Raw genomic sequence first — 26,497 nt, 5'->3', positions numbered from 1 at the left:
TTTCCAAAACAAAAACCAAAACCAAATGGTAACTGGATTGACTACTGCAATCAGTAAAAATAAATAAATAACATCATTGTTTTTGTGCAATAACACAATCAGTATCTGCTCAGCCATTTGTTTAAATATCTTATAATGACCACAAAGAAATTATGGAAGAAAAGGCTCAGTAACAAAAGGCTTATAAATTTCCACATCAATATGGGCTTAGCATTTTATGTAAATTAGCACAAATATAATTCAGAGGTGGGAAATCCTCTATTTTGCAAACTGTTCTAGGATTCATTAGCCAAGATTCAAAGGAATCTTTTTCTTCTGCACAACCACATACAAACCACACAAATAAAGAACAGGTACATCGCAGCACAAAGGGTCAAGCAGCCCTGAGACCAATCAGAACAATGGCAGCAAGCTATGTCAAAAGAGAAGAAACTTCATTGCCATCAGCTTTTTTTGTACTGTAATGAAAAATGAAATAGCACTGTTGCTTACGAACAAACAAACACAACACCAGCAATCCAAATGTATTAATGGACTGTTTTAATTAGTTCCTCTTGGTACCAGCAGAGAACTCAAAAAACCATACAAAAAGAAACATGTTTACTGGATTGGCAGTTTTCTAAGCAGAAATTCTAGTTACTACTAGTCTAGTAGCCTATGACTGCTACTGAAACTCATCAACCAACTAAGCAGCAGTGAGCTGCCTACAGGAGAGCAGATAACCAGTGACATCTCAAAAAAATGAGCCACACCTTGAAGGTTCTGGAACTTAGGTTAATCTCTACCAAAGTGAAGAAATGAATGATCTCCTCATGATCAAATACAAGCTCACTGGTCAATCATATCTAAAAATATAATATAAATGATATAAAAGACAGATGGCAGCAACATTATGGTCTATATTTGGAATAAAAATCAGATACAGTATGTTCAGTTGAATGTCCAGTACAATGTTATGCAAGTGTGTGTGTGTGTTTGTGTATGTGAGCATGTTTGTGTTTGTGCATTCTGGCTTTGCCTCTTGTTCATTCAGTTCCCAATTTAGAAACACAGTTTTGGCTCTATTTAATAAAAAAAATGCAGTTTTCCACATGGAGACCAGTCAAATGTCACCACAAGGTCAAAACTGCCAGACATTCCTCTTCTTCTGGGAACACTTGGTCTCCTTGGTCATCATCACTGAATTAGAAAGCAAACCCTATCCTCACCATCTCCATGGTAGATAAGCATGCAGTATGATCAACCTTCAAGCAGCTGAAACAGGCCACACAGCAGAGCTTTCAGAAAGAAATCGCTGAATAAAACAACGCAGGTCTTTCAACCTCAGCCAAACTGAGGAATAGATCCACAAAGAGCTGTTTTCACACATGGGAGGGCAGTGGACCAACTCCAAACATCTGAAGACTTAGAAACTCTCTCTCTCTCTCTTGCTCTCTCTCTCTATCTCTCTCTCTCTCTCTCTCTCTGTCGCACACACACACACACACATACACACACACTTCCGCTTATTCACTCACATGCAACAATGGTCATAACAACATTTGCACAAACACACATGAACACACAAATACAATTGTCCCTTTATATCTAATTTATATTCTCCCTTTGTACCTCGGCTCTTTAGGAACACTTCAGGCTACTCCGCTCCTGCAGTAATCAAATCTGAACAACTTCAGAACTGGAGTGAGACCGAGAATGCTCCATATAGAGCTAAAGGTTAACAGTGTTCATGATCATAAAACACACATGCATACCTCAGTGCTCTCTCTTGGACTCTTAACCCAATGCCCTGCAGCTGTGCTCTGAACACACACACACACACACACATTCAGACACTCTCTTCTTTTAGTGTTAATTAGTCACTGGATCGCATTAAATTAGGTTCTCCAGTCTGATGCTCGCAATGCTCTAGTGGACGGAGAGGGCTCAGGTGAAATTGGTTACATGTGAAACAGGAAGCTAATATCAAACAGCTAAAAGTTCCAGGTATAACTAACATAATACTGATTAAGTGATAAATCAAATCAGCATGACACGTCACAGTAGGTTTCGTATTTCACCCCATAACAGTGAAATAAATGCCCCATTGTATTTAGAGCATTGCTGCAGTTTAAATCCAGTATAACTGGAGTGGCCTGGTGCATCATTTGCTTCATTATTTAGTAAGATTGGTTTGTGATGTATACAGTTTTGGCTTCTTTGTCATTCGTAGGTCACAGCACATTTTATTGGAGTGTCTTAAGTATGAGTGTGTAGGTATACTAGATCAGCTCAGACATAAGCATCACAGACGTTCTTTTCAAAGGGTTTGAGCGACTTGTGACTCTGTCCACATATATACAGATTTTTTGAAGCCATAGTTTAAAACCCCCAACTCCATTGAAAAAAATGCATTCACTAGGGTGTAAAAAAAGATAAAATTAGTTTGCGAACATCTTATCAAATAAAAGCACAAAGTAACAACCCGATCAGCAGCCTAAGCACACTCTTAATACATTGGCACCTCCAGGTTGATGCTGTGATGTCAGCATTTTTAAAAACACATTCTTCCTTGTCCACAAAAACACAGTGAAAGCAGAATTTTTTACATTTCCCTATCTTTCATGGTATTTGCAAAAAGCTTTGTTTTCAGTGACCCAAAAACACAGTTGCAGGGTGAACGGAAGGCAAAAAAAAACACACAAAAAAATAAATACACTGAAAATTTCTATGTATCATGCATTCACAGAAAATAATATATATGCTGTATTCTAAAATGTTTCTTTCATCCAGGATTATTCATATGCCTATTGGTAAAACAAACAGCACATTAGCACGAAAAACTCATGCAATTTGTTATATTCCTTTTTGATTCCTGTTTATTTTGAACTTCCAAACAGGAGCAAACGTTATAACTTTGATAACATCACAATATTTATTGACGGTCAAAAACTGTTTCGCTCAGTCAATTTTTTGCTGCACAACTAATCAGGGTATGATGCCATGTATGATTAATCACCTCATCAGGAAGCAAGGACATAATTAAAGCATACATAACAACAACAGCATTCTTAATTTTTATAGAAATACAAATATACTATAAGTAATAATTAACCAACACTTCAGTATCCTCATATTTACACATGAAGTATTATGGCTCTTAAATGGGTGGTTTAAATAGGATCAGGAAAGAAATTAAACCACCTTGTGTAACAGACTCAGATTCTCTCTGACTCTGATTTCACAAAATTGTTACTCTCTCCGTGTCCTGTTCCATTGAAAACATATTCCACAAAAAAAGAATATAGTCAGTATACAGAGTAAAGAAAGGGGGTAAAAAGAAAGGAAATGCACAGTAAACAGCTTTAAGGGTTTATGTGTGATAGAGAGAGAGAGAGGAAAAACAGTCATGTTTGAATAGGTGCCAGGTCCAAATCTGTCCTCAGAGTTAAAGTGAGTCTGTGTCACACACTCTTAACAGCTTTAAATGGCACCCACGCAAACGCTCGGCCCATGTTACCACCCATTGCTTAATCTCTCATCATTATTGGACTCAGCTGGAGAATGCAGCTTGCTCCATCAACCTCAGATGTACATTACTCACAGGTAAACAAATGACAAGTGAATGCCCCTTAAGAGTCCATATTTCCCAGGAGAGCTTTGTGAGAATAAATGCAGCCCTCCGGGTAATATTGTGGGCCAGAAAGTGTGACGCACTTGCCAAGCGACTAATTGGAAGCAATGTCCTCAAGTGCTTTGGCATTTGGCCCCTCACTGAACTGAAACTCAGATGCCAAATACTTAGAACATGTTTAATTCTGATTCAGTACGTAGCTAAGTTATGGAACACATGGAAACAGCCCACAAAATTAATCATACAATTGTGTTGTTAAAATAAAAAACGATCCGAACCATCTTATCTGATTCACACACCAAGTCAAAGTGGATGTAATTTTTTTTCATTCATATTGAATTAAAGGTTATGATCATGTACTTATACCTTAGAGAAAATAGTTATGTACAAACTTATCATTTTGTTAGTAATGCAGTGCATATCTTTCAACCCTGAGAAATAATCCTAAATTAGATCATTGCGAAATATTCTTGTCTTATTATTTTAGAATGTGTCATATTATTTAGCTTATTAACATGTTTTGCGTAAAAAAGGCTAATAATTTCAGTAGACCGGATAACTAGCTAAATAGTTTTCTCTGCATTGGTAAACTTTTGGGATCACCCCATTAATATTCATTAGGAATGTTAACAGGTTTAGCAGCCTGAGGTGAGTTGATTTCTTTGTGGCAAAATTGGGGACAATCAAGACCCTCAAAATAACCATGCACAAGTGTTTGTTTGTCACTATGTCACAAACTCTGTATTCATTTGAATCTATTAAAACAGCATAAGCTAAAAGCACCATTTTTATAAACAAATTTGGAAATAATAAAAAGCATCATGAAAGTCAATAAAAAAGGCTAATAAAAGTCAAATGATGTTTAGCATTGTTGAAGAAAATAGACTACATTAGTTGCAAAGAATCTTATTTGAGGTCATGCATGTCTAAGAGCTCAAATACAATCTTGTTTTTCTTCTGAGAATTTGCTTAAATGTCATTTTAATTGCATTTGGCTTTCGATGTATTCCAGTGAATTTCAAAGTTAATAGGTTATTACTGGCACCAGTGGAATGGAATATCATGTGCAGGAAAGCAAGTCTGTAGTGAAATCTCTTGTATGTGGCAGTACTTCCTCTGAGAAAACGGTAGGCTTAAAAAGGTGTGTTATAGATCATGTAATTATTTGCTTATATATATTTTACCTGTATGGACACTTCGAAAAGCCAAATCAATATGCAAGCAACAGGTATTTGGTATGGGGAAATACTCTATATTAGCAAACATGTATTTTATTCCCAGAATACTGAAAATCCATGAGGGATTCTCAAGAATATTGACAGGAAGTTGTGTCCTTTCTTTGACTTTCTCATTTAAGGCTCCAGAGAGTGAGCAATGCCAAGATTAAGGTGACTTTGTCTGCGCCTCTCCCTCTCTCTCTCTCTCTCTCTCTCTCTCTCTCTCTGTCCATTTCTTTGTCACAGGTAGAACAGATATTATTTTTCAACTCAGGTGCTCCTGCTGAGTAAAATGTAGCTGTTATTATTATTCAGATCCTTATTGTTGACAATAAATGCAAACATCATTAATAACTGACTGAAAGGCCACAAGTTCTATTTGTAGTCCAGCTTCAACAAGTAAGCTATATAATAATAATAATAATAATAAATTTCTCAGAAAGTAAAACAATAAGTTTCTGTGTGAGAACAATCCCAGCATCCTTCATGACAACCTATCCCAAGAATATTTTAACACCTAGGGATAATTTAGCATAACAAATCCATCTATCAGGGTGCCTTTAAGAGGTGTGAGGAAACTGCTGAACCCACAGGAAACCTATCCAAAAGAATTCTTGTATGAAAAATCATATATGTATAGTTTGTTTGTACAATATGTTTTTTTTCTTTTTTTGTCTTTTTATATTGTCATATATATATTTTATATAATAAAGATCTTAAAGATCTTATTACTCCTCGCACTGCACCTCGCTCTCTCCAATCCACTAGCACTGCCCGACTGGTCCCACCATCTACCTTCAAACGACGTCTTAAGACCTACCTCTTCCTGAAGCACTTAAACTAGCTCTTATCTTTCCCTGTTTATATATTGTTATATGTTTAAAAAAAAAAAACATCCAAATTTAGGCTAATGGTATCCTAAGTCTGTAACCTATTGAACCAGTGTTAATGTATTCAATGATAGAGACTTAAAGCACCTTTGTATGTTGCTCTGGATAAGAGCATCTGCCAAATGCCAGAAATATAAACGTAAAATGTAAATATATTCTTATATTTTATGGTCATTTTGAATGATTTACACCTCACATGGTGAGGTGTCAGCTTCACTGCTCTTCACTACTGCTTTCAATAAATAATATCATTATTAGTAAACTTTTTAATTAATGGCTTTTGCTAGTTTTTGCAAAATTGTTACTTTTGCACCCTAGTGTACATATATAGACAAATAGATCCAATACTCATAGTCTGATCACTTTTTTAGCCTGAAATTTTATTCACAAAATTCCCAAAAATTTACAATACAAGGCAAGCTATGACAAGTCTCAATTTGTATTGACAGTATTGACAGTATGGGCTTTCGTCACAATAGAAAACAATACTTCTTTTTTTTTTAAGTTTCATTATGATAGATTGCACAACCAACAGCAATAGCATGTTGGATTCCATTGTATCTAACAGTGATGCAATGTGCCTGCAATTTCTTTTTCTCATCTGTTTCTTATTCACAGTACTATTCCCCCTTGCTGTGCTCTTGCAAGGAAATTCAGTAACCTTGGAGGAAAAATGGAAGTAAATTCTATAAACGTGAATACAGTAGCTCTGTGATCACATCCAATTCTATATTGTCAAGATTTTAAAGCTCTCTGAATAAGTTAATTTAAGATATTTAATTTTCACATAAACCATTTTAGCTGTCACCAGATAAGTGTGCCACATTGCCATAGTGTACACTCCATATTGTGCCAGAATTGTATATGAAGGTTTTGTTTACATTGTTTATAAAGAGTTGTTTTATAAACAAACCTATTAGTGGTCCAAAATGACTTCTGGTTCTTGCATTTAGAGCTTTAAGTCAGTACATTTTTGTAACAGGAAACAGTACTCTTTAATAAGCCATACTCATTAAAAAGGACATTAGGGAGAATGCAATGGTGGGGTAAAAGCACTACAGTTTGAAGTGTGTGTATGGAGTGACTATTACTTGCTCACTCGCTCTGTCTAATCGGCTTTTCTGATATCCATTACTCTGCATTATTTATGCAACACAGCCATCCTGTTCAAGGCCCACCATTACAAGGAATTCCCTCAGGATTCCTGAAAACCATTATATAACACATAAAAATATAGACAAGCCACACACAACTCACCCTAACCCCACATGCAGAACATTTTCTCACATGTTGAAACTCTTGTGTGAAGGCGACCTATACTTTACATATTTTAATGATCAGTTCGGAAAACATATTATATCAATGTAATTGACAATGTTAATTATAAAGACCAACCATCCTTAAGACCCACTGAACTAGGGAACTTTGCTTTGAGAACTACCTTCAAAATATTAGTCATTTGCCATGCCATCACATGCCATCATTTGAAGCAGTTTAGAAGTAAAGAAAAATTAGAATCCATTGATATATTTGAGCCATGAGCCTTAAAGTCCTTTCAGTCCCCAGAATCTCTCGCTGGCATCCATGTAATTTGCAGTCATAACTTTTTTACTTGTCCTAAAGCACTATGTTGGAAACTGAAGCCAACTTCAATGTGTGTCCATGTCTAGTAGTAAAGAGATATTTTCCGTGTTACAGAAAGCAATGACTCATCCATTTCCATTACTTGGCCACTACAACCATTAGGTGATATTGATTTTCCTAGTAGTTTGTCACATTTTAACAGATAGGTTTTACCTACAAGACCTGACAACCTTTTTGGATGAACAGCATTCAGAAATAAAGATCTGATTGAAAAATTCATCTACACATTAAACATGTAATTATTTACAGCCAAAATAGGGCACAATTAACCTATGAATGAAAAATCCTTTATTTAGAAAGCAGAAACTATATGTATTATACACTTCACAGGATTTCTGGTAAAAGTGCATATACAGTGAGTACAGAAACCCCCTTTCAAAACAATAACATTTTGAGGCACTGCAGCCTGAAATGAAGATGAGCACAATTTTTTTTGTTTTATCCAGTTGTATGTACTCAGTGCAACTTACAACATCCAAGTGAAAGATATAACAGCAACAAGTCAGAAAAAAATACAAAAAAAAAAAAACCATTTCTTGGGATCACCCCCAACATGAATGGTAAACTCAGTCAGGTGTAGCTAATCTTCATCTCAATGGCAAGCCATTTGACTTCCCCCTGTGATCAATTGTGGTCATTTTGATTAGCTCAACATAAAAAGAGCTATTCCTGGTGCATTTCAGTGCATGGGTAGTGCAACTGAAACAAATAATTAACTATGGGTTGCCAAAAATGCACCTTGAAGATTCTGAGGCCAAGTGGAAAAGGATGTTATAGTCAGATGAGGCTAAAATCAAACTATTTGACCTCACAACCAAACAGTATGTCTGGCATAAAGCCAATACAGCTCACCATCCAAATAACACCATTTCTATACTAAAGCATGGAGGTGGTAATATCCTGTTGTGGGGGTGTTTCTCTGCAGCAGGGCCTGGAGCACTTGTCAGGATAGAAGGAAAAATGGATGGGACCATCAAATTCTTAAGGAAAACCTGCTGCCCTCTGCCAGAAAAGTGTCAATGTGAAGAAGGTTCATCTTCCAACATGACAATGACCCAAAGCACACAAAACTAAATGAGGAAAAAAGGTGAATGTCCTTGCATGGCCTAGTCAGAGTCCAGACTTAAACCCCATTGAAAATCTGTGGAATGACATGGTCACCATCAAATTTAACTGAACTTGAACTGAAGAAGAGTGGGCAAATATTGCAAAGTCTAGATGTGCAAAGTTGGTAGAGACATATACCAACAGACTAAAGGCTGTAATTAAAGCAAAATGTAGTTGAACAAAATACTGACATGGGGGTGATGTTTTAACAAATTCAATTCAACAAAATCAACAGATTCTGTCTTTATTATTAGTAGTATTATTTTTTATTTATTCATTTTTCTGACCTGTTGCTGTATAATTACAGCTGGGTAAAACAAAAAATATGTCTGTCTTCATTTCAGGCTGCAAAGCAACAAAATCTGATTATTTTGAAGGGGTTGATTCTTTTCTATACCCACTGTAGCGCCATAATTAAACATTGTAACATACTACATTTCAGGCAGCATACCATTTCACAAGCCAATTCTAACAGCATTGACTAACAGCACACCACAAACACAAACCCAATATTTATTGTCCACAAACATGCAGAAGTTATAAAACTTGTGTAAGTAAATAAGTGGTTCACAATGAGAATTCTAGGTATCCGATTCAAATGCTCAATTAAGTATATAAAAATTTCATGTCAACTGTCAATTGTCTACTGTTGTGCAATAGTATTATTACATTGCATTTAAAAATACCATAATTATGCGTGTGAGAAAATTGTGCCAATGCCACACCTATCCACGGCCTTCACTCTCTTCCCTGTCAATCACAACAACAATCATGAGCATCTGTGAGCTATTATATGTTAAAGATGGTTGATTGTGCTTTCGCATGGGTTTTATATGATGGCCTGAGAACTGCAAAACAAAATAAAAAATCCAAACACAGAATGACAGTTTAGACAAACCGAAAAACGTAAGTATGGTTTGTGAAAGGAATTCTTACTGCTGATTCGAAGAGACATCTGTCACTCAAGAGATACGGAACAACAGCTGGCTATGGCAGTAGAAATTTGATTTGCATTGATATGAATGCATATTTATATTATACATGTATATTGTTATGATCTGCAATAATTTCGTCTTCGAAACATACCTGCATTCTTTAGGTGTGTTTTTAGACATCACAAACTAATCTTTATGCCACACTATCAGTATATCCAAAATCAATTTAGTGTTTAATGAATTCCATTTTCTTATTAAGATAAATATATGTTTGTTATTTTCTTTAAAAGATTTAAAGTTGCATTATCAAAAAAAAAATTATTTACAGTGAATGCAGAACTCCACACCACTCCACTTGTAGCAGAAATAAAGTTAGATACGCAATTGCCTACTGCTTGCATATCTTGAGTGACAGATGTCTTGTCCAATCAGCGGTAAGAATTCCATTTGCAAACTATACCCACCTTTTCTGGTTTGTCTAAATTGTCGCTGTGTTTCTGGATTTGTTCATTTAGATTTTGATTTGATATTTTGTTTTTGGATTTGTTATTATGTTTTCTGGTTTGTTATTTTGTTTTCCAATTTGTATTTTGTTTTGCACTTCTCGGCCAACGTAGTTTTATGGTGCCTCGTGATGCTGCATGAGCAGCAGATCGAAAAGATGCAGCTGGTTGGCTTCACACTTCTCAGAGGAAGCACGTGTTAGACTTTAGCATCCCTAGTTGGTAGCTATCATAGCATAGATAGCTGAGCTAGATATTGGTTGGGAACTGGCAGATGGGAAAAAGACCACCAGAAATCCTCCAGTGCAGTTGGATCCTAAAATCTATTAAATGCATCATTGCAAGTTTTCATTTTAACCACAATTTAAAATCACACCAGCTAAAAACATGTCAATTTTACTGTTATTTTTCAAGTATATCACTAAAGCATAAAAAAACTGATGATGTAAGATGAACTTTCCACAGGAGGATGGAGAGAACATTTGAAACTCCACACAGACAGTAACCTGAGCTCCAACCTGAACCAGGGACCCTGGAACTGTGAGAAAGCACAGATACTCTGCTACCTTTTATGCCAGTAAAAGTAAAACTCATTGAAGTATATTACCAGAATATATACTAAAATATACAAACAGTACTAAAAATGTTTACTCTTGCTCTTTTCATACATGCTAAAGTTGATATTTAAATGCACTGTTAAAAAGGGTAAAGTATGCTAACAAATACAGGAATGTTGAAATAAACTTTGTCAGTCCCATTACAGAGAAAGAGTACTTTCTTATAAATGTCTGGATAAGTAATTACAATAATTGGACAGTGGCACAGTTACATTAATGATTAGTTTATGGCTGTTTTGGCCGGAAAGAGGAACTCTGGACCCTTGTGAGGATAGCTGGCCAACTAGTGTCTGAAGAATACAAGTATTAAAAATTAATAAAGCAACTGAATTCCAAAAAAAATATAAGGCTTTGAAATTTAAAAAAGTAGGGAGAAGGTCTATCTATCTCCTTGGGGTACTCTTACACTAGTTAATGTCTTTGCTGTGTGACTCTGGTCTAAATAGCTGCCTTCAGCTAAATAACTGACATAAATGCATGTGATTGCATTTTTGCAATTGGCAGTGGTGGCGTAATGTTGAAAGCACTCAGCTATTGATTGGAAGTTTGTGAGTTTAAACCTGGGAGTTTAAAGCATTTGCCAACCTCATATGCTCAGTTCTGTTCTGTCTCAATTGTAAGTTGTTCTCGATAAGAGCATCAGCCAGATTAGATGACTGTAAATGAATTGATTGGATAAGGAAATAGACTATACAACAAAATCTGAAATTTAAAAAAAAAAGTATACAATTTGTACAAAAGCATTTTGTACAAATTGTAATTTGTAAATTAAATTTAAATTTAAATTTTTAAATTAAAATTTAAATGCAGATAAGTACAAAGCACATACATATAGCTGTTTGCATCTGCTTTCATGTGAAAATTCTGTAATTCAGAACAACAGCAAAAATAAAATATTTGTCCCCAGGACTTGTACTGAACACTAATCGTGTTATGATATTAACTAAATTATTAACCCTATGTTTTATGGTCCTAGTGCTGCAATGGGACACATTTCCAGTGTGTCTGAGGGTGAAGACTTTGCACTGCAAAGTTTCCCTACTTTCTTAAATCTTCATTTTAAACCTCACATTTGGGGACTCTTGAGACTGTGTCTCCATTTTTGTATTTTCCCCATCCAACTCACCTATTTCAAAAATATTTTTTGCATTAAATCAGATGTAACTAAACAAGGAAAAACTAAACATGTGAGTGCAGAGATTGAGCCTACTAATTAGTCATTAATGCTTCCTTGATGCCTTTAAACTGACATATTGTAATGTCCATACAAAATCTACATATGTACAGACCAAATGTTAAGTAGAAGATCTGTGTCAGACAGTCTGTAGCAAATGTATCAGCTGACATGGCTTACCACTCACTGCAACATCCTAATTGGTTCCGCTAACACCGGTGGGTGGGAAAGCATAGATATTCTGCACCCTGATTGGTTATGGTAGTGCCTGTTGGAGTGTTGTTAAAGGCAAGCGGAACAAACTCAACATTGCAGCTCAAAGACAGATGATGACTTGAGGCATATTAACACTGAGAGGTGGGGGAAAGGGAGTGAAATAGAGTGTATGGGTCGCTTATGAAACTGCTTTGCAGGTCTCTAGCTTCACAGCATGTATTACATGCAAGCAAAACTCTATTTTAATTTTCTCAAAATTAAAGAACTAAGAACTTTTAACATTTCTTACAGCTTGATTTAAGGCACAGTAGTAATACATGCTGCCATTGTGAGATGGTGTTGGAACACACTGTATAAATTCAGATTAGCCATTTCAAATGCCTTTTTTTCTTTTGTCAACCCATTAAGGACATATATCCAATTAAATTCAGATTTTTATTTACAAAATATGGCCAAAGATAGGGAGGACCTTCCCCCTACATGGGCCTTTCCCAAACTGTTGACACAAAGTTGAATGCATAAACTTGTATTTGTATATTGTATACAGATATAGTGTAAAAACAAAACCAAATTTATTCACATTTTGACACCACATCTGGCTTTGAAATTATGAGACAATCAATGAAAAATTCAGCTTTCATTTCCTGATATTTTAATCTAAAATGTTTATAAGGCCCTAAAAGTGGAAACGTGAGTAATAATTCTGACCTTGCATTGCCTAATGTTAGAAAGGAAGGGTACCTATTTCCCCTAGTCACTTCAATGTTTCCACTTCATCAACACTGAGTGCCAAAATACTATAAATAATGACCAAAATATCAACAGAACCCTGAACACCAAGATGCAAGAGCATATAACAAAATTCTTATTTATAATGAAAAATTATGTTCTATCAGAGTAAATATATCCTAGAAAAAGTCTATTTATGTTGACATTGAGAGCGTAAAAGATTTATTGATTCTTGGCTTTTATCAAAATCAATGCATGTAGAGCTGCCTACAGAGAAGAAACCTTATCAAAGTACAAGATTCAATGGCAGGGGTCACTCCAAATCCAAAGCTTAAAACTAATCTTTCAGTGTGACACATGGGCAATTTCTTATGTACATGACTTAAACTGACCAGTCCTCTACCTATTACAGTGGGTCATAACATATCCACAGCACATGTGCACTCATACAGACTAGATGTAGCACAATAACACATCTGAGGATTAAGTCAGATTTTTATATAAAAAACAAAGAGTGTTAAACAAACAAGTGTCAGCCACAGACCACCAATTTATATGAATGTCCTTTAAAGGAACATACACATTTTACTAGCAGCTATCTATTTATTATGATTATATTATACCTGCTTGATTACTTGTTTAATGCACGCTTCACATCTACTTTCAGAAAGAATAAAAAAGGTGCTAAACATTTAAATGTTTTTAGGTGATATAAGTCAAAGAAGGTGCTTCCGAAGAATGATGATGGATCTATAACAGAAACATACACCGGTCAGGCATAACATGGGACATAGGCATAACATAGGACCACCTGCCTAATATTGTGTCCCCCTTTTGCTGTCGAAACAGTCCTAGCCCATCAAAGCATGGACTCCACTAGATCCCTGAAGGTGTGCTCTGGTATCTGGCACCAAGATGTTAGCAGCAGATCCTTTACATCCTGTAAGTTGCAAGGTGGGTCCTCCATGGATCGGGCATGTTTGTCCAGCACATCCCACAGATGCTTGATTGGATTGAGAGCTGGGAAATTTGGAGGCCAAGTCAACACCTCAAACCTGTTGTTGTGCTCATCAAACCATCCCTAAACCATTTTTGCATTGTGGCACGGCGCATTATCCTGCTGAAAGAGGTCACAGCCTTCGGGGAATACCGTTTCCAAGAAAGGGTGTACATGGTCTGCAACAATGCTTATGTAGGTGGTACGTGTCAAAGTAACATCCACATGAATGGCACGACCCAAGGTTTCCCAGCAGAACATTGCCCAAAGCATGTCTCCGCCAGATTGCCTTCTTCCCATAGTGCATTTTGGTGCCATGTGTTCCCCTGGTAAGCAACGCACATGCACCCGGCCATCCACGTGATGTAAAAGAAAACATGATTCATCAGACCAGGCCACCTTCTTCCATTGCACCGTACTCTAGTTCTGATGCTCATGTGTCCATTGTTGGTGCTTTTGCAGGTGCACAGGGGTCAGCATGGGCACCCTGACTGGTGTGCGGCTATGCAGCCCCATACACAATAAATTGCGATATACTGTATATCGTATATGATATATTCTGACACCTTTCTATCAGAACCAGCATTAACTTCTACAGCAATTTGACCAACAGTAGCTTGTCTAGTGGATCTGAAAACATGGGCCAGCCTTCCCTCCCCAAGTGCATCAATGAGCTTTGGCTGCCCATGACCACTGTTCCTCCTTTGGACGCCTTTTGATAGATACTGACCACTGCAGACTGGGAACACCCCACAAGAAGTACAGTTTTGGAGATGCTCTGATCCAGTCATCTAGCCATCACAATTTGGCCCTTGTCAAACTCACTCAAATCCTTACGCTTGCCCATTTTTCCTGCTTCTAACACATCAACTTTGAGGATAAAATGTTTACTTGCTGCCTAATATATCCCACCCACTAACAGGTGCCATGATGAGGAGATAATCAGTGTTATTCACCTGTCTGCGGTCATAATATTATGCCTGATCGGTGTATACTGTATATGATAAGGTCCCAATGTCACGTCTGTTAAACTAAATACTGCTCACAGAGCATGTGTAAAAATGAACCCCATACCACAATGACTAAAGCACACACTGCAAGTAAGCTTAAGTTGTTGTTTTTTTAATATTGAAGTGAATCATTGGCTGCTTCATTCTTAGATTACTGATCATGTATCAAAATGCATATCATATTATCTCGGAAGAAGAGGTACGTTCCCTAATTCAAGTCTCTATGTGCTATGCAAACACTCAGACCACTTATTTTCACAGCCACAAGCACTTCACATCACATATATCTCACATGACCTAACCTCCTGAGGATTTTGGCAGGATATTTGCCCATAGCAAAGGAACCGTTACCACTCAGCAGTTCAGTTTCCCCGGCCCTTTCTCAGCCTTTTCACACTGATGATCAGTTGATTAACAGGGAAGCTCTGTCATACTGTAAGAGAACTAATGAAGGCTATTGAAAATAGTTATTCAAACGTAAGTGTAAACAAATTAGAACACATAGAAAATGCTATATACAATCTCTTATATAAACAAAGCAGGCAATTTCAAGGACGTTAATAAAAAAGCATATTTTCAAGCATATCTCATCCTTAATTATCAGATATACAGTGCCTTGTCCACATACAATATATAGCAAAAAGTATGTGGACACCTGATTATCACATCCAGATAGAAATAAAATAATAGCAATACCATACCACTCATCAGCAGTCAGAATCAGAAGGCCAGACAGGAATTTGACAACAAATACAGAGATGAGGCACAGATGTTTTAGAACCAATATTAACCTTTACCAATGTGACTGAATGGCCAAACTGTGGAGATAGGAAGGATCTGCTCATGATCCTCACACAAGCTCATCAAGCATGGTGGAGGTAGTGTCATACCTTGGGCTTGCATGGCTGCTTCTGAAATTGGCTTACTAATCTTTATTGATGATGTAACTCACGATGTTAGCAGCAAAATTAATTCAGAAGTCTTCAGAAACATTCTGCCTACCAAATTACAGAGAAATGCATCCAATCTAACTGGGAGGAACTTCATGCAGCGAGACAATGATCCAAAGCACACTTCCAACAAAATATAGGACTTAATCAGACGGAAAAGGTGGAAGGTTTTAGAATGGCCAAGCCAATCACCAGACCTTAACCCAACTCAGCATGCAGACTGAGAGGAGAAACACCCTAGGAATGTGCTCTAGAAAAATATGCTTATTATATGTACTAATGTGTAAAAAAGAGTTCAATTTGCTCACAAAGGAACAATAATAAAGGCTTCAGGAATAAGGAGGCAGGTCAGGGAACACAAAGTGAACTTCAATTAAAAACATACAAAGGTTGATTACTCAAACAAAAATCAAACTCTCTCTAGCAACCCAAACATTAAAGAGCAGTGAGAATGGCAGCACACACCAAAACCCACTGACAGGCTGAAACAACAAAGTGTTCAGCTTTGTTCAGCAGGGGTTTGCATGTGGTAAATGAGACCACCAAGCAGTAGGCTGTATGAACAGACACAACCTGAAACTTATTTGGTCCAGACAAAAAAAAACAACCCATCTTTATATCTGAGCAGAGCGAGAAAATGGCTACATGAGATCAGAATCCTCAATTATAATGCATGCCACATTACAATACATTAATTAAAGTGCCCACAAGCTAAAGCACTCTTGGAGTATTCTCCTACCAAACATGAGGGGATTTAAATTTGCCAAAACACAGCTACTCTTCAGCAATAGTGCAGGAGCAAGCTTGGAGGTCCTGAACATCCACTGAGATATTATGCCATTTACTCAATGACTGGAAGCAACAGCAAATCTCCCAGAGGGAATAATGAGCTCTAATCCACAGTTCAAATCCTCTTTCAGGTGAGTCAGTTGATGCTTGTAAGACCTATACTGGGATTTCATGTAGAAAAAGAATAGCGTAACACAGAGGTGTGATCCTAATTTGGTCAGCAATATCCTAAGCTTTCTTTAGAGTAAAGTCACAGATCATCATTACAATCCCATGGCTTTTGAGCTCATGGTCATTGTCTACACAGGCTACAGTTTGGTTGTTCCTGAGCTCAAGTTATATTCTTGTGTGTTGTATATTCTCCATTTGTTCCCTTATTTTTTCCCTTGGTTTCCTGCCACTTTGACTGAGTGTGTGACTGGGTGTGCGAATGGTGCCATGCACTGGACTGGAATCTCTTCCATAGTCAATTGCCCTGTCTTGCACCCAATGTTACAGTGACACTTACCAAGTTAAAGTGGCTCCTGAATGGATGGATTAATACAGAAACAAAAATGCACTGACGAACAGTTGAAACCATATACCTAGGGTTCCTATGTCACTGGCAGCCTTAAACTGAATTTTGATAGCATACTTTTATAACTTACAACTTTTATATTAAAAACTTCTCTGTCAGTATTCTTGCCTGCTCCTCAAGTTCAAGAAGTGAGGGAAAACCTAGCAGAAGGATAACATCCTCTGTTTATGTATTGACTACTAAAACCGGAGCCTGAAAACGTCAGGGTTTGAGGTGTTTGGGGAGTCAAGGGTATGCCCATAAAGTGTGATTTATTCACACTAAAGGTGTGCTTTCTTGATTATTCAGAGTCAGCAGATTGAGTGTTAATATATCTCACAAATCTAGAGATAATCAGGACTGTGCTGAAGTGGGTGCCTGAAAACACATTGAAGAAATGAAATTTCTCCTTGGGTTATGCCCATAGCTAAGCACAAAATATTGCATCTTTACTTATGTCATTCTACAACCTACCACAAGCTAAGCCTACCACAGATATCAAGCCTGAGAACAATGGCCACATAAAAGGAAAAAAACTATTACAACTATTATACTATACTATAATACTATTATATTATTATAATTACTATAAAATGCAGACATCAACAAAAAAATCAAATGATTCTCCTTTAGCATATACTAAAATAACATTTCAACTATACCCAATGTTTAATGGAACATTTTGAATATTGTCATCAATGCACAGTGATAGGATTTTGCATATGTATATCTACAGTAGTTTATATGTGCTGTGAAAAAAAGAGAGAAAGAGTGACCATAACAGATCTGAAGTATATGAGAGGTTTTTCAGTGAGATTTGTGTAACTGTGTGAGCTGAAATTCCATTGGAAGTACAAAGGGAGGGGGGCTTCTCTAAATCCCACATGTGTATTAACAGCTCATTGAATCTCTTGTAGTAACGGAACAAAATAAAAATGAAAGAGCGGGAAGAAAGAAGAAGATGAATACTTTCTTACCATACATGGAGTTGCTCTGAATAGATGCCACAAGAAGCACCAGGGTAATCAGTGTAGAAAGTGGGAATGACGAAAATGCCATATTCACTTGCAAAAATTCTCTCATCCGTCTGTCCGTTACGCTGCAAACTTGTAAACCCTGAAGATGCAATGCTTGCTGAAAGCCAACCTATACAGATAGAACAGGGAACACACATGGCCAACACTAATTAATTAATCCAGTCTGCTGGTTCGTTGTTGGTGCATTCAAATACACACATGCACACACACACACACATTTTGACATATTCGTGCACTGCCTCAGAGATTCCATCGATCTGCTTGTGTCACTCGCTTTGTGTGAGGTGACGCAGCGATCGAAACTCAGTGCAGAAAATATAAAGCCTAAACCAAAGAGTTTGACAGATAGAGTTGTGATTTTGAAGGGTTGTGTTTTTATTAGTTAATACTTTATATAATTAATCACACTCAAAACTGTTTCTTCCAACAGATTTAAAGTGCAGCAATTAAAAAAAAAATTGTAATCCCTACATAAAGTAAGTCCTAATGGTAGCTTCTCTCAGTAGAAAATCCCTGATCCTCATCATCCAGTGTTCTCATGTTTACAGTAAATGGTAAAAAACTAGAAAATATGGGACATATAGCAGGACAGGTTATTAATGTTTTTTTTGTTGTTGTTGTTGTTTTAAAGCACATTGATTTTTTTAAGCCAGGGTGGTTAGTATAAAGAGCATATGAGACTGACTGATATATTGTTTTGTGTGTTACAGTATATTGTAAGGCCTGTGGATAGGAGACTTGATATGAATTGATTGAGTTCCCCCATTTGGTCTTACAGCTATCAGTTTAACTTCTGAGGACTAAACAATGTTAGTTTTCTCTGAACTATTCTTCATCTTATATGGAAACACAAACTAAACCAAAAAAGTTCCACAGTGTTCCATGGTGAAACTCAAAGTGATGTTTCATGAATTACAGTCAAACAAAACCTGATAATGTTAACAAACAACAAGACAATATTAAAAAAATTAACAGTTTTAGAAATTTTACATTTTGTAACACAAATACTTACAAAAGGGAGTCTTATTCAAAAACCACAACCCATTACAGCACTGCAGCATTATCCCCCAATGCAAAATTAGTCCAAGACACAACAGAATTAACAGGAACAGAACAGTGCTTAAAAGTTACTTACAAGAGAAATGCCAAGAAACAGGATCAGCAATTAATGAGTGAGCTGCTATGGTTAGCTCATTACCAGTCTAGCTATCTGCGATTGTTAATATATTAGCAACATAGCAAATAGAGAGCTACTATGATTAGCTCATTAACAAGCCAGCCGTCTACAATGGTCTTATCACTGGCTGGGCAAATTACAGAATTATCTAGATATCATTTATTTGTGAATTACATTATAAAAGGTCTGAATTTTTATTTCAATATTTCTATCGTATTAAGTAGGCAATACAACTATGTTCTCTAATTTAAAGTGCCCAATTGCAATCTAAAAAGACAAATATCAACAGAAAGGACAGCTCATTCTCTCAGGGTAAAAAGATACATTGGATGTAGCAAATCACAAAGCCCCTTTAGACTACAGCAGAGTGTCCAGCATATAACTGTCCAGCATGCACCCTGAATATTCACACACTGCCACAGAGCTGCATTTGTCTAAGCTTACAAAATTTGCCTTGGTAAAGGAAATCAGAGTTAAAGTGGCAGTATCTAACTTTTTATTATAAATTAGATGTAAAAATGGCTGCATACACCTATCAGTCATGAGATTAAAACAGATGCCCAATACTGTGTAGCTCCTGGTGCTGCCAAAATAGCTCTGACCCATCAAAGCATGGATTCCACAAGACAACAGAAGGTGAGCTAGGGTATCTGACAAGTGGTGAGGCCTCCATGGATCAGACCATTTTTGCAGTGTGGCACGGTGCATTATCTTGCTAAAAAAAAAGCCACTGTCATTATGGAAGGGTTATACTTGATTCTTAACAATGTTTAGGTAGGTAGTACATAAGGTTTCCTGGCAGAACATTGCCCAGATCATTACATTGCATCCTCTAGCTTGCCTTCTTCCCAGAGTACATCCTGGTGCCATCTCTACCACAAGAAAGCGACACCTAAATAAAAGGATCCCTGCTAACATCTTGATTCCAGATACCACAGCTCACTTTCAGAGGTTTTGTAGACTCCATGCCACTATATGTCAGAGCTATTTTAGAGGCGCCAGAGGGACCTATACAATATTTGACAGGTTTTAATGTTGCTTCAACTTTAGGCAATACATACAAATATGGCTGACTACTTATATTTGTATTGACCAATTTGTATTTGAACACCAAAATTATTTAACGTAATACTTAAAATTCTGATAAATTCTTTTAATTCCTTATACATACTTCAATCACCAGTATTCAATGTGATACTATATATACTATAATAAGCTATATGGTTTGATTTAATGTTCACCAAACATATTGCACATTATATTTTGATCAATGCAGAAATGAATTTTCTAAACTTGATTCTTGCTATTTTAATTGAATTTTCTCCTCTCACAGATAGAATTGATAGGATCAGCAATTATTCAGAGCCCCCTATTGTCTGCTATTGTTTCAAGTTGTCGCAATTCTGTTATTGCTTGCTCTGCTCCTGCCTTCGTTATCTAAAAAAAACGACAATGTGAATCTAAGGGCAAATGATGACAGATTTGTCGATTAATAAAAATAAAAATAAAAAAACATTGTGCCTGTGCTGAAATTCCACAATGGGCGGGAAACAAGACTGTAAAAGATTCACTCTTTTAAACCAAGATGAACCTGTCGCCACTCTCCATCCAGCCCGCGCAGCCTCATAAGACAGAGAGTACCGTCACGCGCGCGCACACACACACACACACACACATATATACAGAGAGAGAGAGAGAGAGAGAGAGAGAGAGAGAGAGCCTGGGCACGCGCACGCAATATTGTAGTCAGCTCACAGAGGCTCACGGAGCTCAAGACACAGGGGCCATAATGCACTCGTGCGTACGCACACACGCACTAGGGCCACGCAATAGCGTTTCCTCAATTACTTCTCAGCGTAGCTGTCTGCATGGTCGCGGCTTCAGCTAAAGCCATGGCGTTGCCCGCAGGCCAGGTGTTTATTGTTGTTATTTCGTTATATGCGTTAAGAGCTTGCACACAAGATGGGATGGAGAGATCGCAAAACAACTTGCTTTCTTTCTAGGAACAGAAGTCAGCACTCGAGCAGCGAAGCTCCAATAGGCTACCTGTCGCCTGAAAACCTAAACAGACCCACCCTCTCTCTTCCATACTCGCACTCTCTCACGCACACGCTGAGTAGCAACCCCTCGGTACTGACGGTGGGCTACCGGGAGCGCCCCGCCGACTCGCGGAAAACAGAAGCAGGTGTGCACAGCGCGAGCTCACCCAATGCAGAAAGAGAGGCGGAAGACGTATGGCAGCTCACGAAGGGAAAAGAGGGAGGGGAGGGGAGGAAAGTGAGAGCAGAGAAGGGTAGCGGCGACCAGCCCAAGAACTGTAACCATAAGCTGACTTACCTATCAACACAGCCATCGTCGTACTTCATAATCACGAGTAAGGTGTTTTTGCTACGTACGAAGATGTACGCGCATTCCACAACACCAGAGCGCGCGCGCGTGTTTAATGTGATTCACTGATGATTATTTGAACACAAGGACGCCACCGATAATAAGAGTAAATAATAAATCTATCCAGCTTACATCTCCAATATGTGTGCGTGAGGTTGTGGGCGCGTATGTGTATGTTCAGAAAAATGGAACAGCTTCTATACGCACCCAGCTGCTGTGCCAGTGAAGCCCGCGTTTGCTGCGTGCTGGATCTCTACACACTGATGATGCTCACGTTAAGGTCCGGCTCGCGCTTCCTTATCGGTTTTCTTTCTTTTTTGTTGGTTTTCTTGCCTTTTTTGCCGTCTCCAACGGCTAACGTTTACTGCAGCAAAACGGTCCGACTGAAAGAAGACAGAAACTGGGAGGGAGCTCGGGAGGGGAGGGGTATGGCGCGAGGTGGAGGGGGAGGGGGAGGGGATTTTAATACGATTTGGCCCGTACCATTCGGATAACAGGGCCAAAGCACACTGCCTGGTAGGTAGGTATGTAGGTATGTAGATAGATAGATAGATAGATAGATAGATAGATAGATGGATAGATAGATAGATAGATAGATAGATAGATAGATAGATAGATAGATAGATAGATAGATAGAAAGCAGTGTGTGTGTGTTTCCATGATTAGATCAGTGGAATGTCTAGGTAAAAACACTTATAGAGCCAAAGGCGGAGGAAGAGCACACTGAGGGGTGTCACCACCTAATTATAAAATCTGCTCTATAGGACACAGCAAAACTTGCTATTAGAACAGCAAGGTCGATTTTTTATTTTTTATTTTTTATTACTGTACACTGAAGACATTTCGTTCAAGATGAATAGGAGATCTCAGATATCAGAATTAACTGCATCAACTGCCTGGGACCCACTGACTCACCAGACTCTTGCATTCTTCTTTTGTAATGATTTGCCAGGCTTTTCCAGGAGGTGAAATGCATGCTAAAATGGGTTCAAGTCTGGTGATTGACCTGGCCAGTCTAAAACCTTAGCCAATTAAGTCCTTTGTTGTGTTTGCAATGTGTTTTAGGTCATTATCTTGCTGCATGATGAAGTTCCTCCCAATATATGTATTTCTCTGTTAATTGCTTACAGAATGTTTCTGTAGCCTTCTTAATTCATTCTGCTGCTGCCATCATGAGTTATCATGACCATCAGTAAAGATTAGTGAGCCTGTTCCAGAAGCAGCCATGCAAGCCCAAGTGATGACTTCTACCAAAATTGACCAATGACCATGTATGTTTTGGATCATGAGGCACTTCTTTCTTTCTCCACTGTGTGTCCTTTCCACCTCTTTGGTAGAGGGTTAATCTTGGTTCCAGAACTTTTTTGGCCCATCTCTGTATTTCTTTGCAAATACAAGTCTGGCTTTCTGATACTTGCTGTTGATGAGTGGTGCTCATGTGACTTGTATGGCTTCTTTGTTTCTGCTCTTGATGTCTTCAATATGGTTCACCTCTGACCAGTGGAGATTGTAAGTGATGTCACTCTCTGATGTTTTCTTTTCTTTACTGCTCTTACAATGTTTCTGTTATCATCTGCTGTTGTTTTTCCTTGGCCATTCTGTTTAGTTTCTAGTTGTTAGTACAGCAGAGGTTTCTTTCTTTTTCAGGGCATTCCAAATTGTTATGTTGGCTATGCCCATTGGCACTGATTGAGGTCCGCTCTATTTCATCTTCAAAATGGCTTACATTTCTCCCAATAACAGCTCTCTGGTCTTCATGTTGGTTTATCCTTTTTGACAACAAATACAGTCAGGGCTTATATCAATAGATATTCAGGGCTATTGACTGTTTAAACAATCAATTGAACAGGGCACGCCTGGGCAACAAGACACACCTGTCAGACAAATGTTCCAATATTTTGATCACTTGAAAGATAGATGAGTTCAAACAAAAGGTGGCAGATGGTTAACACAAAATTCTGATCGAGTCTATATTCACATTCTGACCACAAAAGGCAAAAACAAACAATTAAACAAAAATTGCCCTGCTTTATAATGAATATATACAATGCCAAGTTGCATTTGGGGAATATCTTATTTTTGCCTAAAGCATGGCCACAATTATAAAGTTAATCTACAGGCTTCATAGTTTCTTTGTAGATCCTACCACCTTAGAGCAATATGTAACACGAGCTAACTACACGCTAATTCATTATGTCTGCATGAATTACATAAAGGAACAGACTTCTCCAACATCTTATCTGATCTGTGGTCAAAGCTTTTTTAGCAAAGTTTATCCATTTCAGCCGTGGAAACTGCCACTGTCACCTTGTACCACCCATGTGACCACGCCCCTGGATTAGTGGCCCGGGAGACGCGAGGGATCAGAAAGAGAGGTGTGGAGGTAGGAGGGAGTAAATGGCCGCGAGAGGATTAGGATTAGTTTTGCACGCGGATTACGCGCTGTGAGGCGCGGGGTTAAATATAGACGCCGGCTAGAAAGGAAGATAGGTGCGCTTGATGCTGTAAACATGCACCAACAACCGCGACACAGACCCACCTTTCAGTCCCGTTAGAGCTCATCATTTTCCTACTCCGGCGGCAGTTCGTGTGACGAGTTACCTTTTTTTGCAATTATATATTGAGATTAGATATAGAAAGACTGATAACGTGACTTATTCTTCTCGCCCGAGTCACAAAGTGTATCATATTGTGACAAGCGGTAAACATGCTTCCACTCAAGGAGAAGTACAGCGTTATCACCTAAGCGCGTTCACGGGTGTCGCTCACTATTCTCCGTTATCAGGAAAAAACGCGATCATGCAGCTCGCTCCTCGGAGCCACTGTGCGCATCCGAAGGTCCTTTATTCGTAGAAAGGGGCGGTTACGTCATTCAGTAGTTGGATGCCACAGACCATTCAGTTCTGCTTCAGGTCTTTATTTCCATCAGGCTAATATTTTCAGTATTGGACTTAAAATATTGTTAATTATTAGAAATACTATAACCAGTACAATTTTAATACAAGTGCGACAACACGGTAATCTATAGATCTATCTATCTATCTATCTATCTATCTATCTATCTATCTATCTATCTATCTATCTATCTATCTATCTATCTATCTGTCGTTTGATTGCATTAGTAGAACTGACGGCATTCTCCGCAGAGCAGGGGCGGTCCGCGCGCCTGGGCAGGTGTGTGTGTGACTAATTTTTAACAGACAAAAAAAGAGCGCTAGGCGCTGATGAAGTGAGAAGAGAAGAAAGAAAAGCGGCCCAGCTATCCGTTATCCGTTTAAAGGATTCTAGTGAGTCTAAGGTCACGCATAATTGCATTAGATAGACACAACACTGCTATCACGCTCGTCCTTTCTTTCTCTCCCGAGGGCACTCGTATGTGAGAGAATGAGAGGCCGTTGTGATTTTACACCTTACTGAATGGGCAAAACTAAAATAATTAGTGCTTTTATGAATACATGAATGAGGAATTATGAAAATTTTATTTTCCATTCGGCATATGCACAATGATGTATAATTTAAAAAATGAAACAAAATAAATGAACACACCTTTATGTTCTTATTTAGGTTGGCTGTAATTTCCAGAACTTCTTGCTCTTTCTAAAAGCATTCTGACTCATTCTGTGAAGGCAACTGTCCAAAGTGCAGTTTACTTTCCAATACATTACATTCTATCCAATCTAATGAAGTAGCCAGACTGTTAGCATTATAACTACGCCAAAAGCCTGCCATGTTCTATTTTAGAAGAGTTCTTCAGGGGTGTTCCAGTTTTGGGCAATGTGCAAATGCAGTTACTGTATTCAGTTCCCAGGTCTTGAAAATACATAAAAATAAAATTCCAGATTTCTACGTTAAACTATGCATACTTCTGTTTATCTATGCTTAAAAATAGAGTGTAACTTGTCAATGTATCTTTTGAATGGGAGTGCTTAATATCAAATAGTTCAGCTGTAAAGGAGCCTCTTCATCACTGTGCAAGAGCCAATCAGTGCACACTCGTGAAAATCAATAGGACACTGATGTCTCTCTCCATCTCTCTGACAGCCCTTCTTTCTGCCTTTCCCTCTATCACTGTCCTCTCTGCATGCAATTCAGGCCAATTCTCTTCCCTTCAGACAGCCTCCACTGGCAAGGCCTGAGACAAGTACATTATTGCTGGAGCAAATTGGAAGCAAAATGGAAAGGAGATGCTTTCTGAAGTGGACAAGTTGCTTCTTCCTGAGAGAGAGAGAGAGAGAGAACAATGGCCAAGTGTTCCTATATTCTGTGTGTGCATGTGTGTGCATGTGTGTGTGTGTACGCTAGGTCAAAGTAACATCCACATGAATGCTAGGACCCAAGATTTTCCAGCAGAACATTGCCCAGAATATCACACTGCCTCCACTTGCTAGTCCTCCCATAGTGCATTCTGGTGCCATCTCTTCTTCAGGTAATCAGACCAGGCCACCTTCTTCCATTGCTCCATAATACAGTTCCATGCAGCCACATATATAGCAAGCTGTGATGCACAACTTTCATAGCTAGTATTAACTTTCCAGCAATTTGTGCTACAGTACGTCTTCTGTGGGATTGGACCAGATGGGCTAGATACCTGCATCAATGAGCTTTGGACCACTTTTGGTAGATACAGAACCATATGAGACTACATAATGTGCACATGTGCAACTCTATATCTATCTATCTATCTATCTATCTATCTATCTATCTATCTATCTATCTATCTATATATATATATATATTTATATATATATGTATGTATTGTCAGAGAAAAAGAGGAGGAGGAGGAGGATTACCATTCACCTCCAGTTAGGTTGTTTTTTGTTTTTTTTTTAACAAAACATCACCTTCAACAAATTCAGCGAATCATCAAGTATGGCTTACGTCGGATAATATCGTTTATTTTCCCATGCAGTATCGTAAAAGGTACCCGCACCATAGGGTGTTTATCGGA

At 38.0% G+C, this 26,497-nt stretch overlaps 1 protein-coding gene across 2 annotated transcripts in view; it reads right to left on the bottom strand.

Annotated features, from left to right (window-relative positions):
* Window positions 1-21,969, bottom strand: part of cadm3 (cell adhesion molecule 3) — a 75,076-nt gene extending 53,107 nt beyond the window's left edge. The window contains exons 1-2 of one of the 2 annotated variants that reach the window (XM_058372737.1): window positions 21,757-21,969; window positions 17,925-18,093 (exon numbers count right to left, since the gene is read on the bottom strand). In XM_058372737.1, the coding sequence (XP_058228720.1) occupies window positions 17,925-18,030 (106 nt within the window). In that variant the 5' untranslated portion in view covers window positions 18,031-18,093; window positions 21,757-21,969. Of the gene's footprint in view, window positions 1-17,924; window positions 18,094-21,498; window positions 21,645-21,756 lie in introns of those variants that run through there. The other variant, XM_058372738.1, reaches the window with a different exon arrangement.
* Window positions 21,970-26,497: the final 4,528 nt, after the last annotated feature.

The sequence above is a fragment of the Hemibagrus wyckioides genome, linkage group LG20 (genome assembly GCF_019097595.1).
Source record: "Hemibagrus wyckioides isolate EC202008001 linkage group LG20, SWU_Hwy_1.0, whole genome shotgun sequence".
NCBI lineage: Eukaryota > Metazoa > Chordata > Actinopteri > Siluriformes > Bagridae > Hemibagrus > Hemibagrus wyckioides.
Note: the sequence above shows the minus strand (reverse complement) of the source record. Positions and strands in the feature narration are given on the sequence as shown.